At 48.1% G+C, this 26,070-nt stretch overlaps 1 protein-coding gene across 1 annotated transcript; it reads right to left on the reverse strand.

Annotated features, from left to right (window-relative positions):
- Positions 1 to 538: 538 nt before the first annotated feature.
- On the reverse strand, positions 539 to 21,934 carry ACER1 (alkaline ceramidase 1; the record flags this gene model as incomplete). The annotated part of the gene is made up of 6 exons (XM_080674484.1): positions 539 to 707; positions 999 to 1,136; positions 5,215 to 5,352; positions 6,071 to 6,212; positions 6,294 to 6,408; positions 21,842 to 21,934. 6 exons carry the CDS (start codon positions 21,932 to 21,934, stop codon positions 539 to 541), a joined length of 795 nt encoding a protein of 264 aa, XP_080530610.1.
- Between the last annotated feature and the right edge of the window lie 4,136 nt (positions 21,935 to 26,070).

Consider the following 26,070-nt stretch of genomic DNA (forward strand, 5'->3'; position numbering starts at 1 on the left):
TGTGTGAACGTGTGTGGAGGCCTGCAAGGTCTCCGCATGCGTGAGGATGGAATGAGGTTACCGGAAAACATGTCTATTCTTAGGGATGGCCCCTAAGTACCAAAGACAGTGCCAGGCCAAAGTCAGGTCCAAAGAGTCCGGTAGTGACTGCCACTATGAGTAAGCGGCATGTGGCCCAAGCCCCAGTAGAGGTCATCCCAGTAGAAGCCATGTAATCATAGCAGCTGGTCATCCAGTCCTTCCAGGTTGTGTGACAACAGGGTGGCAGTGAACACAAGCATGAGGAGGAGATGGTAGAGAACGGGGCAGGTCAGGAAGGGGAGGTATGCCTGGCAGCCCTGCAGGGTCATCAGTCTGCTGCTCAGAGAAGTCTTGATGTCCATCCCCTGCCTTGGAGTGGGGTCATGCAGGGCAAGGAGGATGAGGAAAGGGAGCTGGAGGAAGGAACTGTGTGTGTCTCTGACTCGCGATCCAAGCCTCTCTCCTCAAGACACAGGTGAGTTGGCTGGTGGTTGGGGAGTCCAGAGACTGGCAGACTTTAGCAGTTCTTGTGGTCACCACTGATTTCCACGTAGGGCAGCCCCACGGGCCACGTGTCCCGAGGCCAGTAGCGGACTTTGAGGGTTTGGTTTGGCATCTCATACCTGGCGTCCACCAAGGCCATGGTTACCATGCCGTAAGGGAAGGTGATGCTGATGAGCAAATGCCTGTGGGAAGCAGGGAGAGGGCAGTGAGGGTGCAAAATGTCCCTGTGGCCAGCTGGATGTCCCCAGCCCCACCTGGGTCCTCTCCTGACTTCTCATGGATCCTGATCATCCAAAGGAACCTTCTGGAACTCACCCCCTGATTGCAGCCAGTTGCCCCCCTCCACCCGTCCCGCCCAAACACACAAGACCCAGTATTGGTGCCATCCCTTTATGTCCCCAGGCTGATGCCCACGCTCTGATATCTGAGATTTTTCTGGATCTGGGACCCCAGCCCACAGGGAAGGTGCTTACCAGATGCTGTGCATGTAGGAGAAATTAATCTGCTGCCAGAAACTGCAAAGGAAGCGGTCAGTGATCCAGCTGGTCAATGCAAAAGCCCACAAAACCACGGAGACCTCAATGAGATGTCGAAGCTCCTTATTACTGGTCCTAGGGAGGGCGGAAGGGAGATGAGAGCTTAACTCCGAGTGGAGTCTGCAGGGGCTGATGGGAAATTCCTCCACCAAGGAGGTGAGGCTGGAAGAGGGACAGATCCAGGGTGCCAGGGGGGAGGGGGCCTCATCTGTGCTTATGACTAACGTTTGCAGAGCACTTACAGGATGTCAAGTGCAGTCAACAAGTCCTTTGGGTAGAAACTTAGTCCTCACAACAATGCTAATATTCCCATTTTGTAGAACGGTGAGAAAACGGAGACCCGTGAGATTAAGTTATGCCACAACCCCACGCCATGGTTACTAGGGGCAGAGCTGGGGTCTGAACCAAGGTTGTCAGATTGCAGAAATCTTTTTTTTAAAGATATGTTTTTTATTAATTTCAGAGAGAGGAAGAAAGAGAGAGAGAGAGAGAGACATCAATGATGAGAGCGAATCATCAATTGGCTGCCTCCTGCACACCCCCTCCTGGGGACTGAGCCCGCAACCCAGGCAGGTGCCCTGACCGGGAATCAAACTGTGACCTCCTAGTTCATGGGTCGACAATCAACCACTGAGCCACGCCAGCCAGGCAGATTGCAGAATTCTTAACCAACAAGCCTTTCTGTGTTTGTGCGTTTGTGTGTGTGGGTGTGTGTGTGTGTGTGTGTGCATCTGTGAGTCAGTGCTTGAAAATTCTTGTCTGGGTGGCTGTGAGAATGTGTGTGTCCGTGAGTGGGAGGATGATTCTCTGACGGCCATGTCCGGGGACGACTCAGGAACAGAATCTGTTTCCCTGATGGCAAAGCGAACCCAGTGTCCCTCCGCAAAGAGCGTACCGGGGATTAATACGGCAGAAACTCCTTTGTGGTTAGAATCACAGGCCCTGCCCGCTGGCCTGAAATGAGACAGTTTGAACAACAGAAAAAGCATAATGAGTAAGAACTGGTGAGATCTGAATAAAGTCCGTGTCTCAATAACAGTATCGTCCCAGTGTCAATGTCCTCCTTTGGAAATTGTACTGAGGTCACATAAGATGCTGCCACTGGTGGGGCGGGGGGGAGGGGTGTCAGGACAGGGGAGGTGTGTGAAGACGGGGGAGGGTGTCGTCCCATGTACAGGGCTGGAGGAAGGGTACATAGGACTCTGTGCTGTTTTTGCAACTCACTATGAGTCCATAATTATTTCAAAATAAAAAGTAAAAAATGTAGCACAGTGACCCAGATGGGTTAAAACACTTCAGAAATGTAAACATCCCTGACTTCATAACAACAAAACTGATAAACAAACTGCATGGGCCCACCAGAGACTTAGGGCTAAGGCACGAGTCACCACTCTGATAAACAATGGGAAAGGATCAATGGTCTCTCCTGTCTTCTCTGTGCAAACTCTCTACGTCAAGGTTGGTGCGTGAACATCTTTGATGGAAGAACTCCGGCTAATCAATGCAGAGGTAGTAATAGAATCTGCAAACCACCCTTTTGCACCCCCTAATGAGATCACGGATGGAGGCAGGGGCATCAGTGGCTGCCGAAGTCATTGGGTGACATTCAGTGGACAACTTTCTAATACAGGTGGCATCATCCGAATCCCCTGATCCACCTTCACAGCACTAAATGTGTGGCACCCACTCGTTCGGCAGTCCTAACGGGAGGGAACCAGGAGCACCCAGCATTGCATATGAAATATCCTGGCCTAAAAAATGTAAACCTGAGCCCTGAGTGGGAGCTCAGTTGGTTACAGCATGGTCCCGATGGCTGAGATTGTGGGTTCAATCCCAGTCAGGGCACATACAAGAATCAACCAATGGCCCTAGCTGGTGTGGCTCAACTGGTTGGGCGTCGTCCCATGCACAGGGCACATGCCTGAGTTGCAGGCTCGATCCCAGGTAGGGGATGTGCAGGAGGCAGCTGATCGATGTTTCACTCTCACATCAATGTTTCTCTCTCTCCCTGTTCCTTCCTCTCTCTCTAAAAATCAATTAAAAATTCTATTTTTTAAAAAAAGAATCAACCGCCCTGGCCGGTTTGGCTCAGTGGATAGAGTGTTGGCCTACAGACTCAAGGGTCCCAGGTTTGATTCCGGTCAAGGGCATGTACCTTGGTTGCGAGCACATCTCCAGTAGGAGGTGTGCAGGAGGCAGCTGATCGATGTTTCTCTCTCATTGATGTTTCTGGCTCTCCATCCCTCTCCCTTCCTCTCTGTAAAAAATCAATAAAATATACTTTAAAAAAAAAAGAATCAACCAATGAATGAATAAGTAAGTGGAACAACAAATCAATGTTTTTCTCCCTCTCCCCAAAATCAATAAATAAAAAATTTAAACCTAAATCTAGATCTAACTGTTAATTTGCAGGAAATACAAAAGATAAGGAAACACATTGAAAGATGCCATAGGAAGCAGTCAGTCAAATCCAGAATGTGGGATGTTCTATAGGCAAATGACCGAGGGGTGTAATTAATAGACATGAGCAAAGGGAGAAGGGGGGATGATATGAAATAAAGACTGAAGAGACTGGTTTGGAAACTGACTGAAATAAGACCAGGCGTAAGAAGCATCTTTGAGGAACTGAGCAGACGTCGATGAGAACTGGGTACTGGATACTATTTTAAGGAAGTCTCATAACTTTGTTAGAAGTGTGTGTGCCATATCTTCTGTTTGTCCCCCTAGAATTTCCCTACCCTCTTCACTCTGCCCATGACCTGGGGGCAGGAGGGTGCAGTGCTGGGTTGTGTGGACCAAATCCAGAGTTTCCTTATCTTTGGGCTTCCCACCGGGTTGGCCAACAGGGAGCCCCAGCAAGAAACCAAATGGTGCGGGAGGGTGCTGTTAGGTTTGCTTTCAGAGCACCCTCTCTGTGGGCTTGGCTCAGGCTGGCTGCAACTGGCAACTGGAAGTCACAGCTCTCGCCAAGGGGACCTTGAGGGCTCTCTCCTTCCAGATTCTTGCGATCAGCCCCTCCCATGACCCCTCGCCCCAGATCTCCTGATGGTCATAGAATCTCACTCTTATTAGCACAGGGATTTTAAATGATTCCTAGTGATATTCCTACACCTTGCCCTCTCCTTTGTAAATTAACCTTTCATTCAAATCTCAAATGGCCCCATTTGAGAGTTCCTCCTCTGTCCTAGTAAGACATAGTATGCTGTGAAAAAGTAAGAATTCTTGCCCAGCCGATGTGGCTCAGTGGTTGAGCGTCAACCTATGAACTAGTAGGTCACGGTTTGACTTCTGGTCAGGGCACATGCAGGGGTTGCAGGCTCGATCCCCAGTAGGGGGCATGAAGGAAGTAGCCGGTGGATGATTCTCTCTCATCATGGATGTTTCTATCTCTTCCTCTCCCTTCCTTTCTGAAATCAACAAAAATACATTTTTTTAAAAAGTAGTAATTCTTTTTTGGGAGAGTGAAATCCTGAAAAGTCAATGAGTGCCCTGATATGAAATCTGAGCGGGAATATATAACACAGGGTGGCAAAATGTTGATGGTTGTTGGGGCTGGTCAGTGGGCACATGGAGGTTTATGGTGCCACACTCCCCAGTTATATACTAGTACATGTTGAGGGGCTCATAAGGAAAAAGGACAAACTCTGCAGTCAGCAGCCTTAGGTCCAAATCCTGGCCCTGCCCCTTGTTTGTGGATGATCCTGAGCATGGAGTCAGCAAGAACTCAGTGCCTGGCCCTGGCTGGTGCTGCTTAGTGGCTAGAGTGTCAGCTCAAACACCGAAGAGTCATGAGTTCAATTCCTGGTCAAGGGCATGTATCTGGGTTGCAGGTTCAGGGTGAGTATGGGAGGCAACAATTGATGTGTCTCTCTCACATAGATGTTTCTTTCTCCCCCTCCCTCCCTCCCTCCCTCCCTCCCTCCCTCCCTCCCTCCCTCCCTCTCTGTTTAAAAATTAATGGAAAAAATATCCTTGGGTAAGGATTAACCAAACAAACAAACAAACACGTAAAGAACTCCATGCCTTTTCAGTGTGTGTGTGTGTGGTGGTGAGGAGCCGGGGGAGGGGGGGGGGAGGGCTGGATGAGGGGGGAGAGGGTGCCCCTGGAGGGGGATGGGAGCCACCCTCCTGGGCGCCTGCAGTTACCACCCACTTCTTGTACTCCTGAAACACGATGTAGAGGATATGCACGGCGATGCTGTTGAGGGCATATGCGTTCACCGTCGGCCTCAGGAAGGACAGAAAGGTACTGACCATGGTGGTGATGACAATCAGGCAGATAAACTGGGTCCTGGAGGGAGAAGAGCTCAGCTGTGGGGTGGCTGGAAAGGGTCCTTGGGAGGGAGTTGGGCAGGTCACATGGAGATCTTGTGGCAGAGGTGGGTGAGGAAAGGGAAGGGGTTCCAAGGAGCCCATCTGGGCTCAGAGAAAGGTCTTAGCGCTCCCAGGTGGGCTCAGCAGAGGAGTTCAGGGCCCAGGTGAGTCAGTGATGAGTGCCAGGGCCCAGGTGAGGTCAGGCAAGAAATTCAGGGAGGGCCCAGGTGGGATTATGGAAAGAAATGCAGGGTCCCAGAAGCTATCACTTGAGGAGTCTTAGAAGGCTCAGAAGAGTCAAGTAGGATCAGGAGAGAATTTCAGAGGGGTCTCAGGTCACGAGGGGGGCCTAGGAGGATCATATATAACATTTCAGGGAACCCAGTTGATAGACTCAGGGGATAGTTCCTAGGGGCCCAGGTAAGCTTAGGGATGGGTCCTAAGACACGCGCCCCAACCCCAGGTGAGCTCAGATAGAGTCCAGAGAAGGTCCCAGGCTATCTGGGGAGGAATTCTAGGAGTTCCAAGTACACTTAGAGGGGTGGCTTGGGAGCCCAGTTAAGTCAGGCAGGGTCAGGACAAAATTCTGGTATAGTCAGGGGAGGGATTTTGAGGGCTACCACAGGGCTCAGGGAGGGACACAAAAGCCCAGGTGGGCTCTAACAGAATCACCAGAGGGCCAGCCCCCATCCCACCTGTTTTCCCCTAGGAAGGTGGGAAAGTAGCAGCGGGGCATCCATATGCTGTAGCCACCAGCCAGCAACCACAGAATAGAGATCTCGTCCAGCAGTTGGCCCAGGAAGCTGAGCGTCATGTGGAAGTACATGGAGAACAGGCCTGGAGCAAGAGACAAAGGCAGGTGGTCAGGGAGGTGTTCCTTCCCACTCCCCTTGCCCCACTGTCACAGGCCCCACCTACCTATGATCATGAAGAGGACACAGAGGCCATAAATGGAGCGGGAGCGTTTCTGGGCATAAGGGTGCATCAGGAACATCATGAGAGGCCCAAAGATGAAGAAGGTGACATTGCTGAACTGGAGAAGAGGAGGACATGAGGAAAGGGTGTCAGACAAGGGAGGCAGAGGAGGCCTGGCCCTATGTCAAAACCCTCAGTCATTAGCCAGTTGGTCACCTATCTCCTTTCAGGCAATGAATCAACCCAGAGTTTGTCAAGTCTTTCAGCTCATCTTTACTGTCAATGGGTCATCAGTAGATCCATAACTCCATCCATTATCCTATGGATTCATTTGTTTATTCAATGGGTGTGGCAAAGACTATCCACTAACATTCTACCTACATTCTCCCCCTTTTCCTTATGAAAATAGTATCCCAAGTTTTAGCTAGGCACACAGCTACTCAGCTAAAGACTACATTTCCCAGTCTTCCTTGCAATACACGGTGCCCTTGTGACTTGGTGTGGCAAATGGGATAGGAATGTAAATGAATCTATTACTTTCAGGTCGGTCCTTAATAAGCAGCGTAAGGCTGGCATTCCACTTCCTGTGGACCAATGCATCTGACCCTGTGTCTTAAGTTATGTGCACCCCCTTTCTTCCTTAAATAAACCAGAATTATGTTCAAGCATCTGGAGGACAAGCTTTCAGGGAAGCAGGATTTAGCCCCAAAGTATGGTTCGCTCCCATTGCCTGCCAATGGTATCTATTGAGGAATCAATGTGTGATATAATTCTGGCCATGAAACATGATGGAAGTTCTGATGAGGGACTTCTGGGATAATTCTCTTTACTGAAATCAGGCCCAGGGAAAAGAACTTTGGACATTATTGTGATGTTTAAGATGTGGCAGCTCCTTTGCAACCATGAGGAAACTAGGCTGAAAGCAAAATCAGATACTTGAGAATAGTAGTTCTCAAACTTCCATCTTTTTGATCTCAAGACCCTCTTACATTCTTAAACATTATTAAGGACCTCAAAGACCTTCTGTGTATGGGAGTTACATCTATCAAGACTGACTATATTAGAAATTGAATCCAAGAACATTTCAAAATATCTTACTACACAAGCATACATTCCCTTGGCCATCAGAGAGATGATTCCATCACACACCATGTGGCCACTGAAAGATTCCATTGTATCCTTGCGAGATAATCAAAGTGAAAAAAAAGCAAATAGTATCTCCACATTATTATGAAAATAATTTAGGCCTCAAGGAATTTCTGAAAGGGTGTACGGGACCCCCAAGGATTCCCTGGACAATATTTTGACAAACACTTTTCTAGGGATATCAGAGCCGAAAGATGAAAAGAACCAAGAAGCTTGATGATGTTGAGTCGCTGAGTTAAGCTATTCCAGAACCATTTACATCAGAACTTCTATTTAAATAATAAGAAGATATTGTTCTTTCTGTTTAAGCTGCTTTTAATTGGGTGTTTCATTTGAAACCAAAGCTTTCCAGTTCATGGGCTTAAGGATTGAAGTGACATGGAATTGGATCCATGCTACCTCACTAACTGTGGGGCCTTGAGAAGGCAACTTCAATGCCCTTTATCTCTACATTTGTGACATGTGCATAATGTCACCTGCCTCTTCATGCTATTGATCCAAATGTCCCCACTAGCCTATGAGTACAATTAAGGTCACAAGAATATTTGCACTGGAATTTCAATGGCTCAAAAATCCCTAAGTCTGACACAGGACTTCAAAAGTCTCCCCCAGGTAGACTGGGGCCACGGTATCTCACATGAGCTCAGAAACAAGTGTTCTCGTGGTTTTCTTGACCCACCAATTTGAGGTCAGCCATCTAGTTTGCTCAATTACACCCTTGCCTCCCTGATAAACTCTTCCTCTTGTAAAGATATTCTCCATTGTCTGTGTCCCATCTTAGTGAAGGAGCTGTGCCCTGTTAACTAGGGTGCTCTGTTATTTTTTCAGAACTCTGATCTTAAGGATGATGACTCAAGAATACAGAGCACAGTGGTGGGGGAGGGAACTCATTCACCTGATACAATGTCACCATCTATGAGCCTAGGGCCTCGGAGCCTATAAAGGTTCCCAAGGGAGGCGTCCTCCTGATTCCAGGGAAGCGTACCGCTCTCCTTGGGTCATGGTGGAACCAGCACAAAGGTCACAGGTGGAGGACCCAGCATTGGAAAACTGGTTTCCAAGCCCTTGATCCCACCCACATGCTTGTTTTCTATGCCAAGGTCTCTTGTGCCTATCAATGGACAAGGTCCAACACACCTCTGGGACAGCCACTGGTTCACAATGGCTATCCTAGAACAGATACACACCTGCCCTGTCTGTATCATGAGATCCCGCCCCACTGCAGTAGACACCTATCCCAAACAGGGCCAATCAGATTTTCTCTTTTGGGAATTTAAAACCTGAGGCAGACACAGAGCCTGAGAGTTACCAAAATCGAGTCGCACAGTTGACAACTCTAGCAAGGCCTTTGGGATATCCTCGTGATGTTTAAGGTATGGAAGCCATCTTGCTACCAGGAGGAGATGAGGCTGAGAATAAAAACAAACACCCTTTTGCTGAATCCTTCAGTCCTGCACTAGACCCCAGCCCTCCCATTTTCTAAAATATCTCAGTATTTTTCTAATGCATTCTCTCTTTTTTATTTGTTTGTTTGTTTGATTCTTTGGTTTTGTTTTTTGCTTAAGCTAGCTTTCTATTGCTTGCATCCAACAAAACTATCACCATTAGTATATTAGCTAAGCTTCTTTGGTAGCAAGCAACAGAAAATGATTCTGGTAAACTTACATTATAAATATTACATGTGTGTGTGGGTGTGGGTGTGGGGGTGTAGAGTTACCTACTTAATTGATTAATTCATTCATTTATTATGTGGAGCTCCTTAATCAAAGGAATTGCAGAGACAAGAAAAACCAGAAACTACAACAGCTCTGACCCTTGAATGGACAATTTCTTCAGGGGGCAACTTTGGGCATGAATGAAAACAACTATGTTCATTCCTTATGTCCAAGCCCAAGATTCAAATTCTGGAGAGTGTAGCCTGAGCCCCATCCCACCCTTGGCCAGAGGAGAGGGAGGACCTTGAATGACCATCCATTGAGACCATAACCAGTAGGGGGGGGAGCAGCATGTTGTCTTAGGAAAAAATGGGGCCATGGATATCAAATGGGAAATTTTAAAGCCTCCATTTAAAATACATCTGTCGAAGAAACCAAGATGGCGGCATAGGTAAGCACCTAAACTGCTGCCTCGCACAACAATTTCAAAACTACAACTAAAAGACAGAACGGACATCATCCAGAACCACAGGAAGGCTGGCTGAGTGGAAATTCTACAACTAGAAGGAAAGAGGAAAGCTCACAGAGAATCAGAGAAGCAGCAAAGGAGGGCTGAGGTACGGAGATGCGCGCAGAGGAAGGGCAACTGAGTGCCTGGCTGACTTTCTCTGCTGGGAGGGGGAAGGAAGCCCCCGACTGCACTGACTCCCAGTTTAGACTGCACTGAAACCCAGTTCCAGGCGAAACCCCGTGGACCCAGGCTCATACAGGGGGAGTCTGGACTATCAGGTAGAGAAAAAGGCACATGGAGACTCAGAGACTCAGAGACCCGGGGGAGCCGCAGCGGGTCTGGAGGCGCGCGCGTGCACGTGCACGCGAGTGCTCACAGAGAGAACTGACTGCAGAGGTTGCCACAGGCATTCCCTAGAAGAAGGGAGTCGGAAGCTCCTGACTGCACTGAACCCTAGTTCCAACTGCACTGAACCTCAGTTCCGGGTGAGCCCCTGGGGACCCACGCTCTTACAGGGGGAATCTGGACTGTCAGGTGGAAACTCAGGGGAGTCGCAGAAGGCAGAGGTCTGGAGGCGTGCGCACAAGGGCAGGGCTCACGGGAAGCCAAGACTGTCTGCTCCACCCTGAGACTCCGCCCCATCCAACTGAGCACAGAGGCTTTTGCAATTTGGCAAGTCTAATCCTATAAGGCTGTCTCCAACACCGAACTTCTCCCAGCATAGACACAGCTGATCCTCACAGCCAACTGGCCTGGAAGTCTATTCCTCCCAGTGATACCAACAACAATCAAGGCTTAAATACAACAAGGCTGTACACACAGTCCACAAAGGGGTGCACCAAGAGTGTCACCTCAGGTTAACTGGGGAGAGCGACCCACTGGGCCATATAGGAAACCTAGCACACAAAGCTACCCTACCAACTCAGGGAAGCAGCGAAAATGTGGAGGCAAAGAAACAGATCACAAATGAAAGAAATGGAGGAAAACAAAGGACTGGATATAGAATTCAAAACCACGGTTATAAGGCTTTTCAAGAATATCCTAGAAAAGGCCGATAAATTTAGCAAGACCCTCGAGGATATGAAAAAGGACCAACTAGAAATTAAACATACACTGACTGAAATAAAAAATATCATACAGAGACCCAACAGCAGACTAGAGGAACGCAAAAATCAAATCAAAGATTTGAAAAACAAAGAAGCAAAAAACACTCAACCGGAAAAGCCAAAAGAAAAAAGAATCCAAAAAGTTGAAGATAGTGTAAGAAGCCTCTGGGACAACTTCAAGCGTACCAACATCTGAATTATGGGGGTGCCAGAAGAAGAGAGAGAGCAAGATACTGAAAACCTATTTGAAGAAATAATGACAGAAAACTTCCCCTACCTGGTGAAGGAAATAGACTTACAAGTCCAGGAAGAGCACAGAACCCCAAACAAGAGGAATCCAAAGAGGACCACACCAAGACACATCATAATTAAAATGCCAAGAGCAAAAGACAAAGAGAGAATATTAAAAGCAGCAAGAGAAAAACAGTTTACCTACAAGGGAGCACCCATACGATTGTCAGCTGATTTCTCAACAGAAACTATGCAGGCCAGATGGGAGTGGCAAGAAATATTCAAAGTGATGAAAAGCAAGAACCTACAACCAAGAATACTCTACCCAGCAAAGTTATCATTCAGAATGGAAGGTCATATAAAGAGCTTCACAGATGCCCTGACCGGTTTTGCTCAGTGGATAGAGCATCGGCCTGTGGACTGAAGGGTCCCGGGTTCGATTCCGGTCAAGGGCATGTACCTCGGTTGCGGGCACATCCCCAGTGGTGGGTGTGCAGGAGGCAGCTGATCGATGTTTCTAACTCTCTATCCCTCTCCCTTCGTCTCTGTAAAAAAATCAATAAAATATATTAAAAAAAAAAAAAAGAGCTTCACAGATAAGAAAAAGCTAAAGGAGTTCATCACCACCAAACCAGTATTATATGAAATGCTGAAAGGTATTCTTTAAGAAGAGGAAGAAGAAAAAAAGCAAAGATAAAAATTATGAACAACAAATACATATCTATCAACAAGTGAACCTAAAAATCAAGTGAATTAAAAATCTGAGGAACTAACAATTAAAAAAAATTTAAAAGAAAAAAAAATAAAGCAAGGAAGGCAAGAAAAAAAATAAAAATCAAATAAAAATCTGAGGAACAAAATAAACTGGTGAATATAATAGAATTAGGGGCATAGAAAGGGAGTGGACTGATAATTCTCAGGGGGAAAGGGTATGGGGGGTGCAGGAAGAGACTGGACAAAAATTGTACACCTATGGATGAGGACAGTGGTGGGAGGTAAGGGCAGAAGGTGGGGTGGGAACCGGGTGGAGGGGAGCTATGGGGGGAAAAGGGAGAAACAATTGTAATAATCTGAACAATAAAGATTTATTAAAAATATATATATAATAAAATTATTTTTAAAAATAAGAAAAATAAAAATAAAATACATCTGTCATTTGTTTCTCTCTCACAGTGATGTCTCTCTCCCTCCTTCCCTCCCTTTCTCTAAGACCAATTAAAAATAAAATACATCTGTCACTTTAAACTCTAAATAAAAATAAAATAAATAAAACACCTCTGTGACTCCCATAATTAAAATCCAAGCTTTTAAACTTGGCTTATAAACTCTCTCCACTACTCATTTATTTGCTCCACCTTCAACTTTATAATCCTGGTGGAAGGAATAACTCAGTTCCTTCGAATGAGCCATACTTAGTCTTACCTCTTACCTCCAGGGGTTTGCATGTGCTGTTCCCACTGCCTGGAACACTTTGCTCTCCACTCACCACGGCTCCCTTGCCAGGCCAACCTCTACTTCATCTGTGACCTGGGTATCACTTCCTCCTAAAGACTTCCCACTCCCTCAAGGCAGGGTTAGGCGGCCTTCCTTTGTGCCCATTGCTGTCCTAACACTTGTCCGGCTGCCCTGGAGCTGTCTGGCTCTTCTGCTAACCCTGGCTTTGATTACACAGACTGTGTCTTCTCCATTCCCCATTGTAACCAGAATATAGTAGGTACTCAATCAGTATTTCTTGTTGGCCAGACCTCAAAATAGATTCAGGTGGACCACCCATCATATGCATGAAAACACTTGACAGAGGGTCTTGCATCTAGAAAGTTCTGGGTAGAAGGCACTAGGACTGTTACTTTCTTGTCTTTTGACCACACACCTTTGCAGACAGTGTTTTGAATCCTTGCACACACCCCAAAGTCCAGCATTCTAGTTCTTGTTTGGCAATGAGAAAACCGAATCTCAGTGACTTCCCTGAGGTTGCACAGCTCCAGAAGACTCTGAAACTTGCTTAGCCCCTACCTTGGAAGACAAGAAGACTAGACAGGCGGTAGTGATATAGAGGGGGCTCCCTGATATAGAGGGGGCTCCCTGCTTTAAGAAATAGCAAGGGCTGTGCTATTGTTGTTGTTGTGGGAAATAATAATAAGTCTATTAGTGGTGTAGCTGCTACACACTCAGAGGCCAGCAGAACTGAGACAGAAGCTTTAAATGATGCCCAGTGTGCAGCATGAGGGCAGAGCACGAGGCGGAGCCTCTGACTAATGAGCGACGCTGGCTCTGGAACCTCTGATAGCATCGGAGAAGATGCCAGGGTCTCCTCCCTGCCCTCTGGGGCTGGGTCCCCATGTTTCCCAACCACTGGCCCCACCCAGACTTGGCAAGGCAGGAGAGGCACCAATCTGGGATTGTGTCCAGGGCCAGCCCGCCCTCAGCTCTGGACACACCTGAGCTGAACTCCCTGGGTCCCAGCCCCAGCAGATGCTCTTATTCATTCATTCATTCATTCACTCATTCACTCATTCATTTTCTCAACAACCATTCCTTCAGTACCTACTATGTGCTCAAGGACCTTAGCAGTATCTGAAAACAAAGCCCCTGCCTTTACGATGGGTATCCAGTCAGGGTTTGAAGGACATTCTGTGCTCCAACTTCCTCCTCTGCCTCTGCGTGCCACGGTGAGGATTAAGGACCCGAGTGCCACCGGAATTTGGCTGTTTTGTTCACTGCTTTGACACGCCTCCTCCCACCCCCCAGGCACACCCAGTAGGTGCTCAGTAAACTTTTGTAGATGATAATTGTGGGAACCCCAATCAGAGTACGCCGGATGGTCAAGGCCAATTTGCCACAAGCAATAACACAGCAGTTTTACTGTACGCACTGCGCAGGCTCACCTTTCTATAACCCAAATATTGGTGTCAGTCTTTGGCAAGAAGCCTCTTTTGTCTAAGTTGGTATAAAAATGTAAAGTTGACCAGCCGGTGCGCGGCTGCTTTATAGGGCTACTCTGAAGAACTGTTTTCTCTGATGGCTCCTTGGTTAGCAATGGCTACTTGGTCTACACACCCCCAGCCGCGAGTTTGACATGCTTGGTCTCTCCTATATGCCTATGACTACTCATATCTTCTTCCAATACCCGGTGTGCATGGGGATACAGCCCCTAGCAGAGAAGGAGCTATACTTGGATAATAACGCATGCCAAGATACATGTGAATAATGCCTACACATGCCTGGCACGGCTGCTGTAACGGTAGTGCACAATGTGTTGCTGTTATTCTAGCGTGTTTGCTTTTTTATTACCCAGTCCCCAGCAGGGTGTCCGGTGAATAGATGTGGCCGGTTACCTTAGACGTGGAAGAAGGAAAGGAGAGCTCAAGGGAGGGCGGGAGGAAAAGCAGGAAGAAGAGGGGAAGAAAGAAGTGGGAGAATAAGGGAGGGAGAAGGAGAGGAAGGAACGGAAGAGAAGGAGGAAGGGAGAGCTTGACCTGAATTGACTCCCTGCCTCAGAATCAGGAAAAGGTAGAGGGGGAACCCCTTTCTCATTTACCCCAACCACCCTGGGCTGAGCCTGCAGCCCCCACAACCACCCTGTCCTCCCCCCACCCCCACTAACAGCTTCTCTGCACATCACTGTTTCCCTGGAGGAGTCCATGATTCATTCTTACCACCTTCATTGTCTGTGCCACACACATACTGGACTGTGACTTCTGTGAGGACAAGAAACACGTTTTATCCTCAGCTGTGTCCCCAACACCTCGCACGCTGGGCACCCAATAGACACTCAAGCAAAGTTTGTTGAATCAATCGAATCAATGAACGTGGCCAAGACTGCCCACTTGTCCTAATCTGCCACAGCCAGACTCCCACCACCCACACCTGGCACTGTCACCTGTCCAGGACCCTGTCTACATCCATTTACCAGGTACGCACAAATGTTGGTGCTGGGTGGGGCTGGAGCAATAGCACCAGCCAAGCCACAATCCCTCCCAGCATGGCACTTACTCTCAGGAATTCCGATGCACACAATTAACTGTTAATGACTCAGTAACTGGGTGGCCTCACAGAGCTGTGGTTAAGTGAGAGACTCTGGGACCAGGTGGCCTGGGTTTCACAATGGAACTTCTAGCATTTGCAACTTTTGTGCACTGGCAATTCATGCTGTGCAACCCTGGGAAGGAAACATAACCTCTCTGAGCCTTTATTTACCCATCTGCCAAGTGGGAGACTCAGAGTACCTGCTTCATAGAATTATGACGATTAAATAAAATTAATAAACATCAGCGCAGGCTGGGTGGCTCAGTTGGTTGGAGTATTGTCACATACACCAAAAAAAGCTTGTGTGTTTGATTCCTGCTTGGGGACATACAGGAGGCAACTGACCCATGTTTCTCTTTCACATCAATGTTTCTCTCTTTCTCTCTCTCTAAAAATCATTAAAAACATATCCTCGGTGAGGGTTTTTTTAAAAATTAAGCCCTAGCCCTAACCGGTTTGGCTCAGTGGATAGAGCGTCGGCCTGCGGACTGAAGGGTCCCAGGTTCGATTCCGGTCAAGGGCATGTACCTGGGTTGCGGGCACATCCCCAGTAGGGGGCGTGCAGGAGGCAGCTGATCGATGTTTCTCTCTCATCGATGTTTCTAACTTTCTATCCCTCTCTCTTCCTCTCTGTGAAAAATCAATAAAATATATTAAAAAAAAAATTAAGCCCTAGCCGGTTCTGCTCAGTGGATAGAGCATTGGCCTGTGGACTTAAGGGTCCCAGGTTTGATTTCCAGACAACGGCACATGCCCGGATTGTGTGCTCGATCCCCAGTAGGGGGCATGCAGGAGGCATCCGATCCATGATTCTCTCTCATCATTGATGTTTCTATTTCTCTTTCTCTCTCCCTTCCTCTCTAAAATCAATAAAAAAATATTTTTAAAAAATTAAGAAACATAAAATATAATTAACACATCAATACTTTTGCATCTCTGCGTTATGTTTACCTGAAACAATAATAGCTTCGATTTATTTAATAATTAGGACACGCAGAGACTGTGAGGTTTTTTAATCTCTATTTTTAAATTGAGCTCTTATTCACATACTATCAAATTCATTCTTTTAAAGTGTAAAGTCAGTGGGTTCTTAGTCTAGTCACAAGGTTGTTCAACTATTATCACTATCTAATTTCAGAACACTTCATCACCTCCCCAAAAAATACCCATCCCCGTTAGCAGTCACTCCCATCCTCCTCCCCAGCCCCTGACACCCACTAACCCACTTCCTGCCCCTGGATGTGCCTGTCCTGGACATGTCACATGAATGGAATCACACACGGTGTGGCCTTTGTGTCTGGCTTCTCTCTCTGAGCATCGTGTATTCAAGGTCCAACACATTGTAGTGAGTGACAGAGCTTCCCCCTTTTCATGGCATGGATAGACCACATTGCATTTACCCAAGTTTAGCTGATGGACATCTGGGCTGTCTAGTACCTGCTTCATCCTCTCCATGGCTCCATGAGTTAAGTACTGTCGGCACCCCACAGTCGTCTCTTCTTTGAAGATGTGCTCAGTGAACATTTGCTGAGTAAATGAATGAATGGGTTTCCTTCCCTAGCACATACCACCATTCTGTACCCTTGACTTCTGTTTATTGTCTGTCTCCTCCTTCCCCCAGCACCTCAGCCCCAGGAGGGCAGGCATTATTGTCTGCTTTGATCACTGCTGTGTCCCCAGAGCCCAAAACAGTGCCTGGCTCAATCTATTGTTGAATGACGAGCAACATAAGGGGTTGCTGTCCCCTTGAATCAGATCTCTCCCTGCAGGAGGCCAGCAGGGTGGAGATCACAAATGCCTGCTTTTCAGAAGGAGAAAAGAGGTCCAGAGGGATCTATCAAGTCTGGGCCCTGGATGTGTCATGAGCATGAGTACCAGTTTCGGGTGTGTGATTATTCAATTAATGGCGTCTGACCTCCCTGAGGGCAGGGACCATGCCCTTTGTGGGTTTAAGCAGGGCCTGGCAGACCGGAGGTGCCTGAAATTAATTGCTTTTCCTGTGAACGTTAATGAGGAAAAAGGCAGAAAAGGGGGGATGTGGTTTAGAGCTCATGAGACCTGCTAGTCACAGCCAGCGGCTCAGAGAGGGGGCAAGTCTCCTGCCTGAGTCGCACAGCATTCAGGGAAGACAGGGACTGGAATCACACATGGCAGAGGCCAGCTGCAGGGAAGGGGAGGTGGAAAGGCTGTTGGAGGTGCAGGCACCGCCGTCTACACCCCCCTACACTCCCTTCCTGCTCTGATCCCCCCCCTCTCTTTGAGACCCACTCCCACAGTCCTACTCACTCCCACCTCTCTGCCTTTGCCTATGCAGGTCCCTCACCAGCCATGCCATCCCTTTGTTTTATATCCAAGCATCTGAGAGGGAGTTTTCTGGAGATCCCTTCAGAAAGGAGAGGATGAGATTCAGAGCTCCCGAAGCTTTGGCAGGATCCTAAGGAAAACTTCAGCAGCACAGTTGCCTCGGAGCCGGGAGGCCTTGAAACTTCTTCCCACTTTACTTGAAACTCTCCTAAGATGTCAGCAGCCCAGAAGGAGGCCACCTCTGGAGTCCGCCAAACCCAAGCAAACAGGTGCAAACTGGAGCAGCCTACACCTTGACTTCTCCCCCGGCCCCACCTGCCCCAGCCCCTCCTACACTCCTTACCCGTTCCTGTTACATATACTTTCTTGGCTCTCCTGGCTGTCTGTGAAATCAACCAGGTGCCCCTGCCACCCCCACATCATTGCCTCTCCCATGCCCGAAAGCCACCCATGGCTCCCCAGTGTCCTCACAACAGAACACACACGCCTCTGCCAGGCCTTCTTGAGTTAGCCCTGGAAACTTCACCAGCCCTTTCTCTCATCCGTGGTCCCGCCCCCACAGGCAGCCTGGGCTCTGGTTCAAGCCACTGCTGTTCTCTCTCACCTCAAGACCTTTTCAGATGCTCCATATGCCTTTGCTTCATATGCCTTGAGAGCATTTACTCATTCTTTTTTTTTTAATGTATCTTTATTGATTTCAGAGAGGAAGGAAGAGGGAAGGAAATATAGAAACATCAATGATGAGAGAGAATCATTGATGGGCTGCCTCCTGCATGCCCCGCACTGGGGATTGAGCCCGAGACCCAGGCATGTGCCCTGACTGGGAATCGAACCGTGGCCTCCTGGTTGGTAGGCTGATGCTCCACCACTGAGCCACACCGGCTGAGTTCATTCTTTAAGCATTGAGGTTCCCACCCCATTCAACAAGTGGAGGCCTCATACCCATCCCCATGGCTCCCCACCAACTCGATTCTGGCTCCTGTTTCTCCCTTTGCCACAAACTAACCATGGGGCTGGGGGACTCATTTCTAATTCTGAATCCCCCTCCACATCCTGGGACATTGAGCCTCTCTAGGACCCCAGGATCACCCAGCACAGGTTGGTTTAGAGCTGGTTTTTGTTGTTAATCCTCATCCAAGAATATTTTTTCATTGATTTTTTTTTTTTTCTAGAGAGAGTGGAGGGGAGGGAGGGAGAGAGGGAGAGAGATGGAGAGAAACACTGATGTGAGAGAAACACATTAATTGGTTGCCTCCCGCACGACCCCCACTGGGCTGGGGATTGAACCTGCAACCAGGTATATGCCCTTGACCAGGAATCAAACCTGCAACATTTTGGTGCTTAGGCCAACGCTCTAACCACTGTGAACACACCAGCTAGGGTGGATTACAGCATTTTTGTTGAATGAATGAGTGACTCCATCAATGAATACAAATACATTTCAAACACTTCAACCCAGTATTCAAAACAGTCATCTTCATCTCTGCCCATATTCTAGCCACAGAAGCATACTTTTCCCTTTTCCAAACTGGCCAGCCCCTTTTTACTTCCAGGACCAGTCCACCTATTTCCTTTCTTCCGTTCTCTTATTCCTGGCTCCTACCCATCTTGGCAAGCTCCTATTCATCTTTCAAAACCCAACTCTTCGGTGCCCTCCTCTCTGAAGCCTCCCATCACCTGGACTGAGTCCTCTGGTGCTTCCTTCTCCACACCCTGACCCTGGGGGCTGTCCTCTCCCGCACCGCAGGCTCAGAGCTCCTTGCAAGCAGAGCAGCAAGAAAGCAAAAGATTCTTCAGGGATCATTGTTTTCCAACTATGAGTTCTGACTCGTAAGTGGAACATGATGAAGTCCATGTGACCACATTTTTAAAAATTTCTGCTGCATATTTTGTCTTGAATTCACATACCTCGCTCAAAACCAAGCTTTCAAACAGTTGCGCAGTATTTCGGCAGAATGTATTCAGCCCTACACAGAGGGGTGAAAATATTATGGCTCCCTTTTTATTTATCCATTTACTTACTGCAATTAGGGTGACTCAGCGATGACTGTACATAAATCTCACCACCTAGTGGGGTTGTCTCTTTGGTTAAAGTTCCTAGAGGTACGATGTCGGCATCAAGGGGGTGGGGGCTATTTGTAAATTCATGTCCCAACACAGTTGTCGGTTTCCCACAGGAAGCTGCAAAAGATGAGTGTGCCACGCTCACTAGGAAATAAACTCATTTTTTTGAGAGGCCAAAACCGAAAAATATCTTGTTCTCTATTTGACTGGGGTTTGTTTGTGTGTTTGTTTGTTTATGTAACTGTATCAGAGCTTGGAGAACTACAGCTCCTGTGCCAAGTTCAGCCCACTGTCTTGTCTTGTGTGGTTCGATGAGCTAGCAATAATACTGACATTTTTAAAAGGTAAAAAAAATTAAAAGAATTATATGAAATTCACATTTGGGCATCCACAAATAAACTTTTATTGGCACGCGGCCACCCTCACTTGTTGACCTCTGGCCTGGAGCTGCTTCCCAGCTACAGTGGTTGAGTTGAGTCATTTCTACAGAGATCATGTGGCCCCCAAAGCCACAATTATCAACAAGCCAGCTTTACAACAGAAGTTTGCTCACCCCTGAACTATATGATTTATTAGCTATAGTGATGGGTTTGAGCATCTCGGGTTTGGGGAAACCCTGTATAATAGAACTCAGTTCCTCCTGCTCTACCCTTTCTGCCAGAGCCTTTTTTTTTTTTTTTTATCCTCACTCTAGGATATTTCTCCATTGATTTTTTAGAGAGAGGGAAAGACAGAGAAAAATATTGATGTGAGAGAAACACATTGATTGCTTGACTCCTGCACGAGCCCCGACCAGGCCCCGGGCTGGGGAGGATCCTGCCACTGAGGTATGGACCCTTGACTGGGTACCGGAATCAAACCCGGGACCCTTCCGTCTGCAGGCTTGTGCTCTAGCCACTGAGCCAAACCGGCTAGGGCCAGAGGCTTTTTGATAGAAGTAAAAAACCCAAGTGTGCTCCCACAGGGAAAGGTGAGCACTGCTTTGTGAAACATCTGTTTCTGTTTGATAAGCATCTGGAAATGCCAGTCCTGGGTGATAATGGTGTAGAAATCTCCTGGGATATGTCATGGGCAGAACGCGTTTGAGACCTGCAGCCTCGGCGAGTGCCACGGGTTGCTCAATGTTCTGCATTCAGAGACGGGCTAAAGGAGGATCCCATGAGGACACGTTTGCACGAGAGCACGGCTAGACCCAGGCGCGGCCCACACCGAGCCAGCCCTCCCCGGTGCCTTCTGTGGCGGGGGCTCAACAGAGGGCAGTCTGGGCTGCGGGGACTGCCAGGGAATGCAGAGAGGAGGGTTCCAGAAGCCCAAAACCTCTCCCCATTGGCAGGGATCAGCACGGTCAGCCCCTCCCACTCTCCAGGTGAGGGTACTGAGTGCCAGAAGGGGCAGAGTCTCTAACCAGGAGGAACAAGAACCCAGAAGACCCTGGAATCTCAAACTCCTGTCTCCCAGCCCTGAGAAGCAACGAGGTCAAAGCTAAGAGTCAGAGCAATGTGACCATCCTGGGACTAAGCACCCCTCCCTCACCTGCCAAGAAACTCTCCTGGACCCGCCAAGTTCTGATCTGGCTCTAAGGGCCGGGGGGCCCTGGGTGTATCCTCAACCTCCCTGAAGGCCATTTCCTCACCTAGAGAATGGGATTAACTCTCTGTGTAATATATGGTGCTGAACCCCCAGGTCACCGTGGAGATTAAATGAGTCTGCCTGACAGATGTTTAATATGACACCTGGCACCCAGGAAGCACTCGATAAAGGCCATTGCATTGCTTACCATTCACTGACCACCTACTAGGTGTTACCCACCATCCCAGAAGCTCGAGGAAGGCAAGCACCCTGCCTTGTTCACTGTGTTGTCCACAGCTCTCCACATAAGGATAGCACAGACACACGTCTCCTTGGCTGCTCACATCTTTCAGGCTCTGGTCAAATGCCATTGCCATGTAGGGATCCAAGATTTAGGGGCCCTTCCAATGTGAGGCAGCCCACAACTGAGGGGTCTCCTGGGACAGGGGACTTCCAATGCTGAAACCAGGACAGTCCCCAGCAAACTAGGATGAGTTGGTCACTCTGGGCTGGGGATGTAGCTGAGAACAAAGCAGCCATAGTCACCTCCTTCAGGCAGCCTTCCCTGACCCTCCCGTCCCTGCTGGCTTTAGGGGCCACCTCTGGGCACCCGCCCCTGCCCCAGAAGCTGCCTGTGTGTCCCCCATGACTGCACTATCATCCCAGGTTGTGAATGCCTGGAGTCACTCTTTTCTGGGTCATTGCTGCCTTTCCAAAGCCTACCACAGAGCCGGACGCCAAAGGAAGACAAGTCATGAATGAAAGCCAGTGCTCCCCGCCTGGCACAGGAGCAAACCGAGGCCCAGAGAGGCGAACCGCTCAGACAGGATTCCCCAGCGAGGACGTGGAGGCGCCAGGCTTTGAACCCGGGTCTGGTGAGACTCTGCCCGCCCCTCCCACCCCCACCATCCCCAGTGCTGCTACCCAACTGGCCCTCACCGTATTGTAGAACTCGGCCACCAGCTCCGAATGCTGGAAGTTGCTCTCGCACCAGTCCACCTCGGAGCTCTGGTAGGCGAAGATGCTGGGCATGGTGACGCAGCGCCCGCTGCCCGCTGGCTGTGTCTGGCAGAGAGGAGCCTGCGAGCCTAGTAGGGCTGGGCTCAGGTGAGGCGGGGAGAGGACAGCCTGGTGCTCCACAGCACGCTGGGAGGAAAAACCTGCTGAGCCGCTCCCCAGTTGCACCAGGGCCGCCTGGCAGTGCGGTGGCGGCTGCCCTGGGCATAAGCAGAGGGGCTGGCTCGGTCTAGGCAGGGAGGGAGTGGGTGGGTCGGGAGGCCCCTCCTCGCCCACTAGGAATGAGAGTGGGGACTGTGTCAGAAGAGTAATTTAAAAGAATCATCATCATAATGAGCCCACTGAGATGAGTGCCTTTGCTAACCCCACTGTACAGAGAAGCAAACTGAGGCAGAGAGAGCAAAGTCACTTGTCGAGGGCACTCAAGGTGGGCACGCTGAGATGTGAAAACAGGCTGGCTGAGTCCCGACCCCAGGCTCTTAACCATCAGGTTTTACTACCTCACACCATCAAAGCTCCATGCTGTTTCCCAGATCAGAGGCAAATAGCAGCACGCCCCACCAGGACGTATGTGGCCTTGCCCAATCATTTCTCCTTTGGGAGCTCAGTTTTCCTGTCTGTGCCATCAGAGGTTGGGCTGGATTTTTTACATATATATTTTTATTGATTTCAGAGAGGAGGAGAGAGGGAGAAAGAGAAACATCAATGAGAATCATTGGTTGGCTGCCTCCTGCACACTCCACACTGGGGATCGTCGAGCCTGCATGTGCCCTAACCTGGAGTCAAACCATGACCTCCCGGTTCATAGTTCAATACTCAACCACTGAGCCACGCTGGCCAGGCTGAGGTTGGGTTGGATTGAAGACACTTTTCTTGGGCAGTCAAGACCTCATATGCCTACAGTGTCACCAATTCCACCAGGGGCCACCTTCAAAACCCCAAGTCATCCTAGTTTGCTGGGGACTATCCTGGTTTCAGCATTGTAAGCCCTATGTCCCAGGAGACCCCTCCATTCTGGGCATACCAGGTATGTGGGTCCCTGGTCCTGGCTTCCAAGGGCTGTGGAAAGCTATGGTTTTAGAGTCAGACAAGACCAGAGTTTGAATTCTGAGTTCTTAAGCTGTGTGACCTTGGGTAAGTGAATTCACCTCTCTGTGCCTCAGTTTGTTCATCTGTAATATGGGAAGGATGGTGATAGACCCAACTATTACAAAGGGGCACACAGAACTAAAACAGGCTAAGGGCTTAGCTCACTGCCTGGCTTGGAGTGTGCCTCACAATAAATGGTAATAAGTTTTCTTATTGTAGCTGGCTTTAAACTTTAAGGCAACCTTACAGAATACTAATAACAAGGGCACACTTTTACCAACTACTTACCAGGGCCAGGCTCTTTTCTAAGTGCTCAATATTCAGTATGATCTCATTTAATGTTCTTAGCAACTCTTAAGAGAGAGCTACAGTTATCTTCAGGTCACTAGGAGGAAACTGAAGGCCAGAGAAGTTAAGCAATTTAGCCAGGGTCACACAGCTAGAAAGTGAGAGTGGGTCAAGCGATTTCACCTCTCTGAGCCTCAGTTTCCTCACCTGTAATATGGGAATAATTACAGTAGGTCCTGCTATGAAGCTTTAGTGAGCTGACACAGTGTTTCCCTAGGAAGATCATTTTTGGTGATTCGTGGACCGGCATTCAGAATCATTAAACTGTGTGACAAGTAGTCCACTCCCTTTTCAATTCTCAATAGTTTGAGGAGAGCGGCTCAGTTGGTACTAATACATGTTTATGTCTCTTAACACTTAATCCCTGTGTTTGATAAAAAGCCCTTCAGTAAGTAACAGTATCCTGCTGGAATCTTGAAACATCGTTTACATTGTACTTATTTTTAAATAAGCCTGTCTAGTGGCTGGCCATATCTACTTGCCATTCATGGCAGGGCTACAAAGTTTCTTTTAAAAAATAAATCGAGTCATGGCACCAAAAACAAAAACAAAAATTGATTTTGCCCGGCCAGTGTGGCTCAGTGTTTGAGTGTTGACCTATGAACCACAAGGTCACAGTTTGATTTCTTTTCTTTTTTTTTTATAAATTTTATTGATTTTTTACAGAGAGGAAGGGAGAGGGATAGAGAGTTAGAAACATCGATGAGAGAGAAACATCAATCAGCTGCCTCCTGCACACCCCCTACTGGGGATGTGCCCGCAACCAAGGTACATGCCCTTGACCGGAATCGAACCCGGGACCCTTCAGTCCGCAGGCCGACGCTCTATCCACTGAGCCAAACCGGTTTCGGCCACAGTTTGATTTCTTGTCAGGGCACATGCCCAGGTTTCAGGCTCAGTTCCCAGTAGGAGGCATGCAGGAGGCAGCCGATCAATGATTCTCTCTCATCATATGTTTCTCTCCCTCTCCCTTCCTCTCTGAAATCAATAAAAATATTAAAAAAAAAATAAAAAATAGCCATAGCCGGTTTGGCTCAATGGATAGAGCATCAGCCTATGAACTGAAGGGTCCCGGGTTCGATTCCGGTCAAGGGCATGTGCGTGGGTTGTGGGCCCAATCCCCAGTGGGAGGTGTACAGGAGGCAGCCAATCAATTATTCTCTCTGATTATTGATCTTTCTCTCTCTCTCTCCCTCTCCCTTCCGCTCTGAAATCAATAAAAAATACATTTTTAAAGCTATAAAAAATACATTGATTTAAGCTTTATAATTTGGGAGGCAGTTACATAAATCTATACATGCTTGCATAGAGATGCACACGAATATAAAAGCTGTTGAAATCTGAGTAAAGTCTGTAGCTCATATCAATGTAAATTTCCTGATTTTGAAATTGTATAGTTACATGAGATGTACCATTGGAGGAAACTGAGTAGAGGGTGCACAGATCTCTCTGTACAATTTTGGCAACCTCTTGTGAGTGTAGTTATTCCAAAATAGCTTCTTGAAGTAACTGATTTAGATTTTTAATTGGCAGGTGAATATATCAACAAAATGTGGTATGTCCATATATTGGAATATTATTCACCCTTCCAAAGGAAGGAAATTCTGGTACCTGCTACAACATGGAAAAACCTTGAGAATATTATGTTCAGTGAAATAAGCCAGTCACAGAAAGACAAATACTGTATGATTCCACTTGAGAGGCATCAGATTCATTGAGACAGAAAGTAGATGGTGGGTGCCAGAAGCTGGGGGGTTAGTGTTCGGTTTCACTTTGGGAAGATGAGACAGTTCTGTGGATGGACGGTGGTGGGGATGGTTGTACAACAGTGTGAACGTACTTAATGCCACTGAGGGGTAAATTTAAATATTATTACAATGACACATTTCATGTTGTGTATGTTTTATCACAATTTTGAAGAGATTTGGGTTTTTAATTTTAAAAAATATCTTAGGTAAATAATAAGAGTTCAAGTGGGAGGTGGGTATAGGAAAATCCTGAGGGCCATCTGTGAAGGTCAAAAACGTAGGCAACTATTGAGGTTGTGCAAGCTGCAGGCTCGGCCCAGAGCTGGTGCTGAATGAAAAGAGGCTAATGTTGTTGTTGTTGTTGATGATGATGATGTTATCTACAAAGTGCCAAATGCTTCCAAGTTCACACTCTGCCAGGTGCCCAGAGAGCCACCTTCTTGAGATCCTCTGGTGAAACGAGTTATCAGTTTTGGAGATGAGAGAAGGTTCCCAGAACCTGAATTAAAAGCTCGACCTGACTCTGCATTCCCCAGAGCAATGACAACCCCACCCTTTAGCCACAGCCCTGGCCCCCAAGCCAGGTGGGCCAGGAGAGCACACATTCACCCCCACCTCCACCCCCACCCAACTGGAAGCAGGGCGCCTGACTCCTTGCCCTGGAAGGGGCCATGAGGAGATGGACCATTGGGCCTCTGAGGTCCTTTCCTACTCAAATCCAGGGCAGGGCACAACTGCCAGGATCTGGCTCTTCTGGACCTCTGTATAGAAGGAAGCAAGGTAGTGACAGGTGCCCACACCCAGCCCAACCTGAAGAGTTTGGGAAATCGCTCTGCATAGAACTGACTAGGGAAATAGGACAGCCAAACAGGTGTGTGGGTGCTGAGATGATGGGGAAGAAAGGAGGTGAGAGAGCAGGTGCGCAGAGCCAGAGCCAGGGAGGAGGGGTGTGTGAGTTCTCATGGC

The sequence above is a fragment of the Plecotus auritus genome, assembly GCF_963455305.1.
Source record: "Plecotus auritus genome assembly, chromosome: 6".
Classification (NCBI taxonomy): Eukaryota; Metazoa; Chordata; class Mammalia; order Chiroptera; family Vespertilionidae; genus Plecotus; species Plecotus auritus.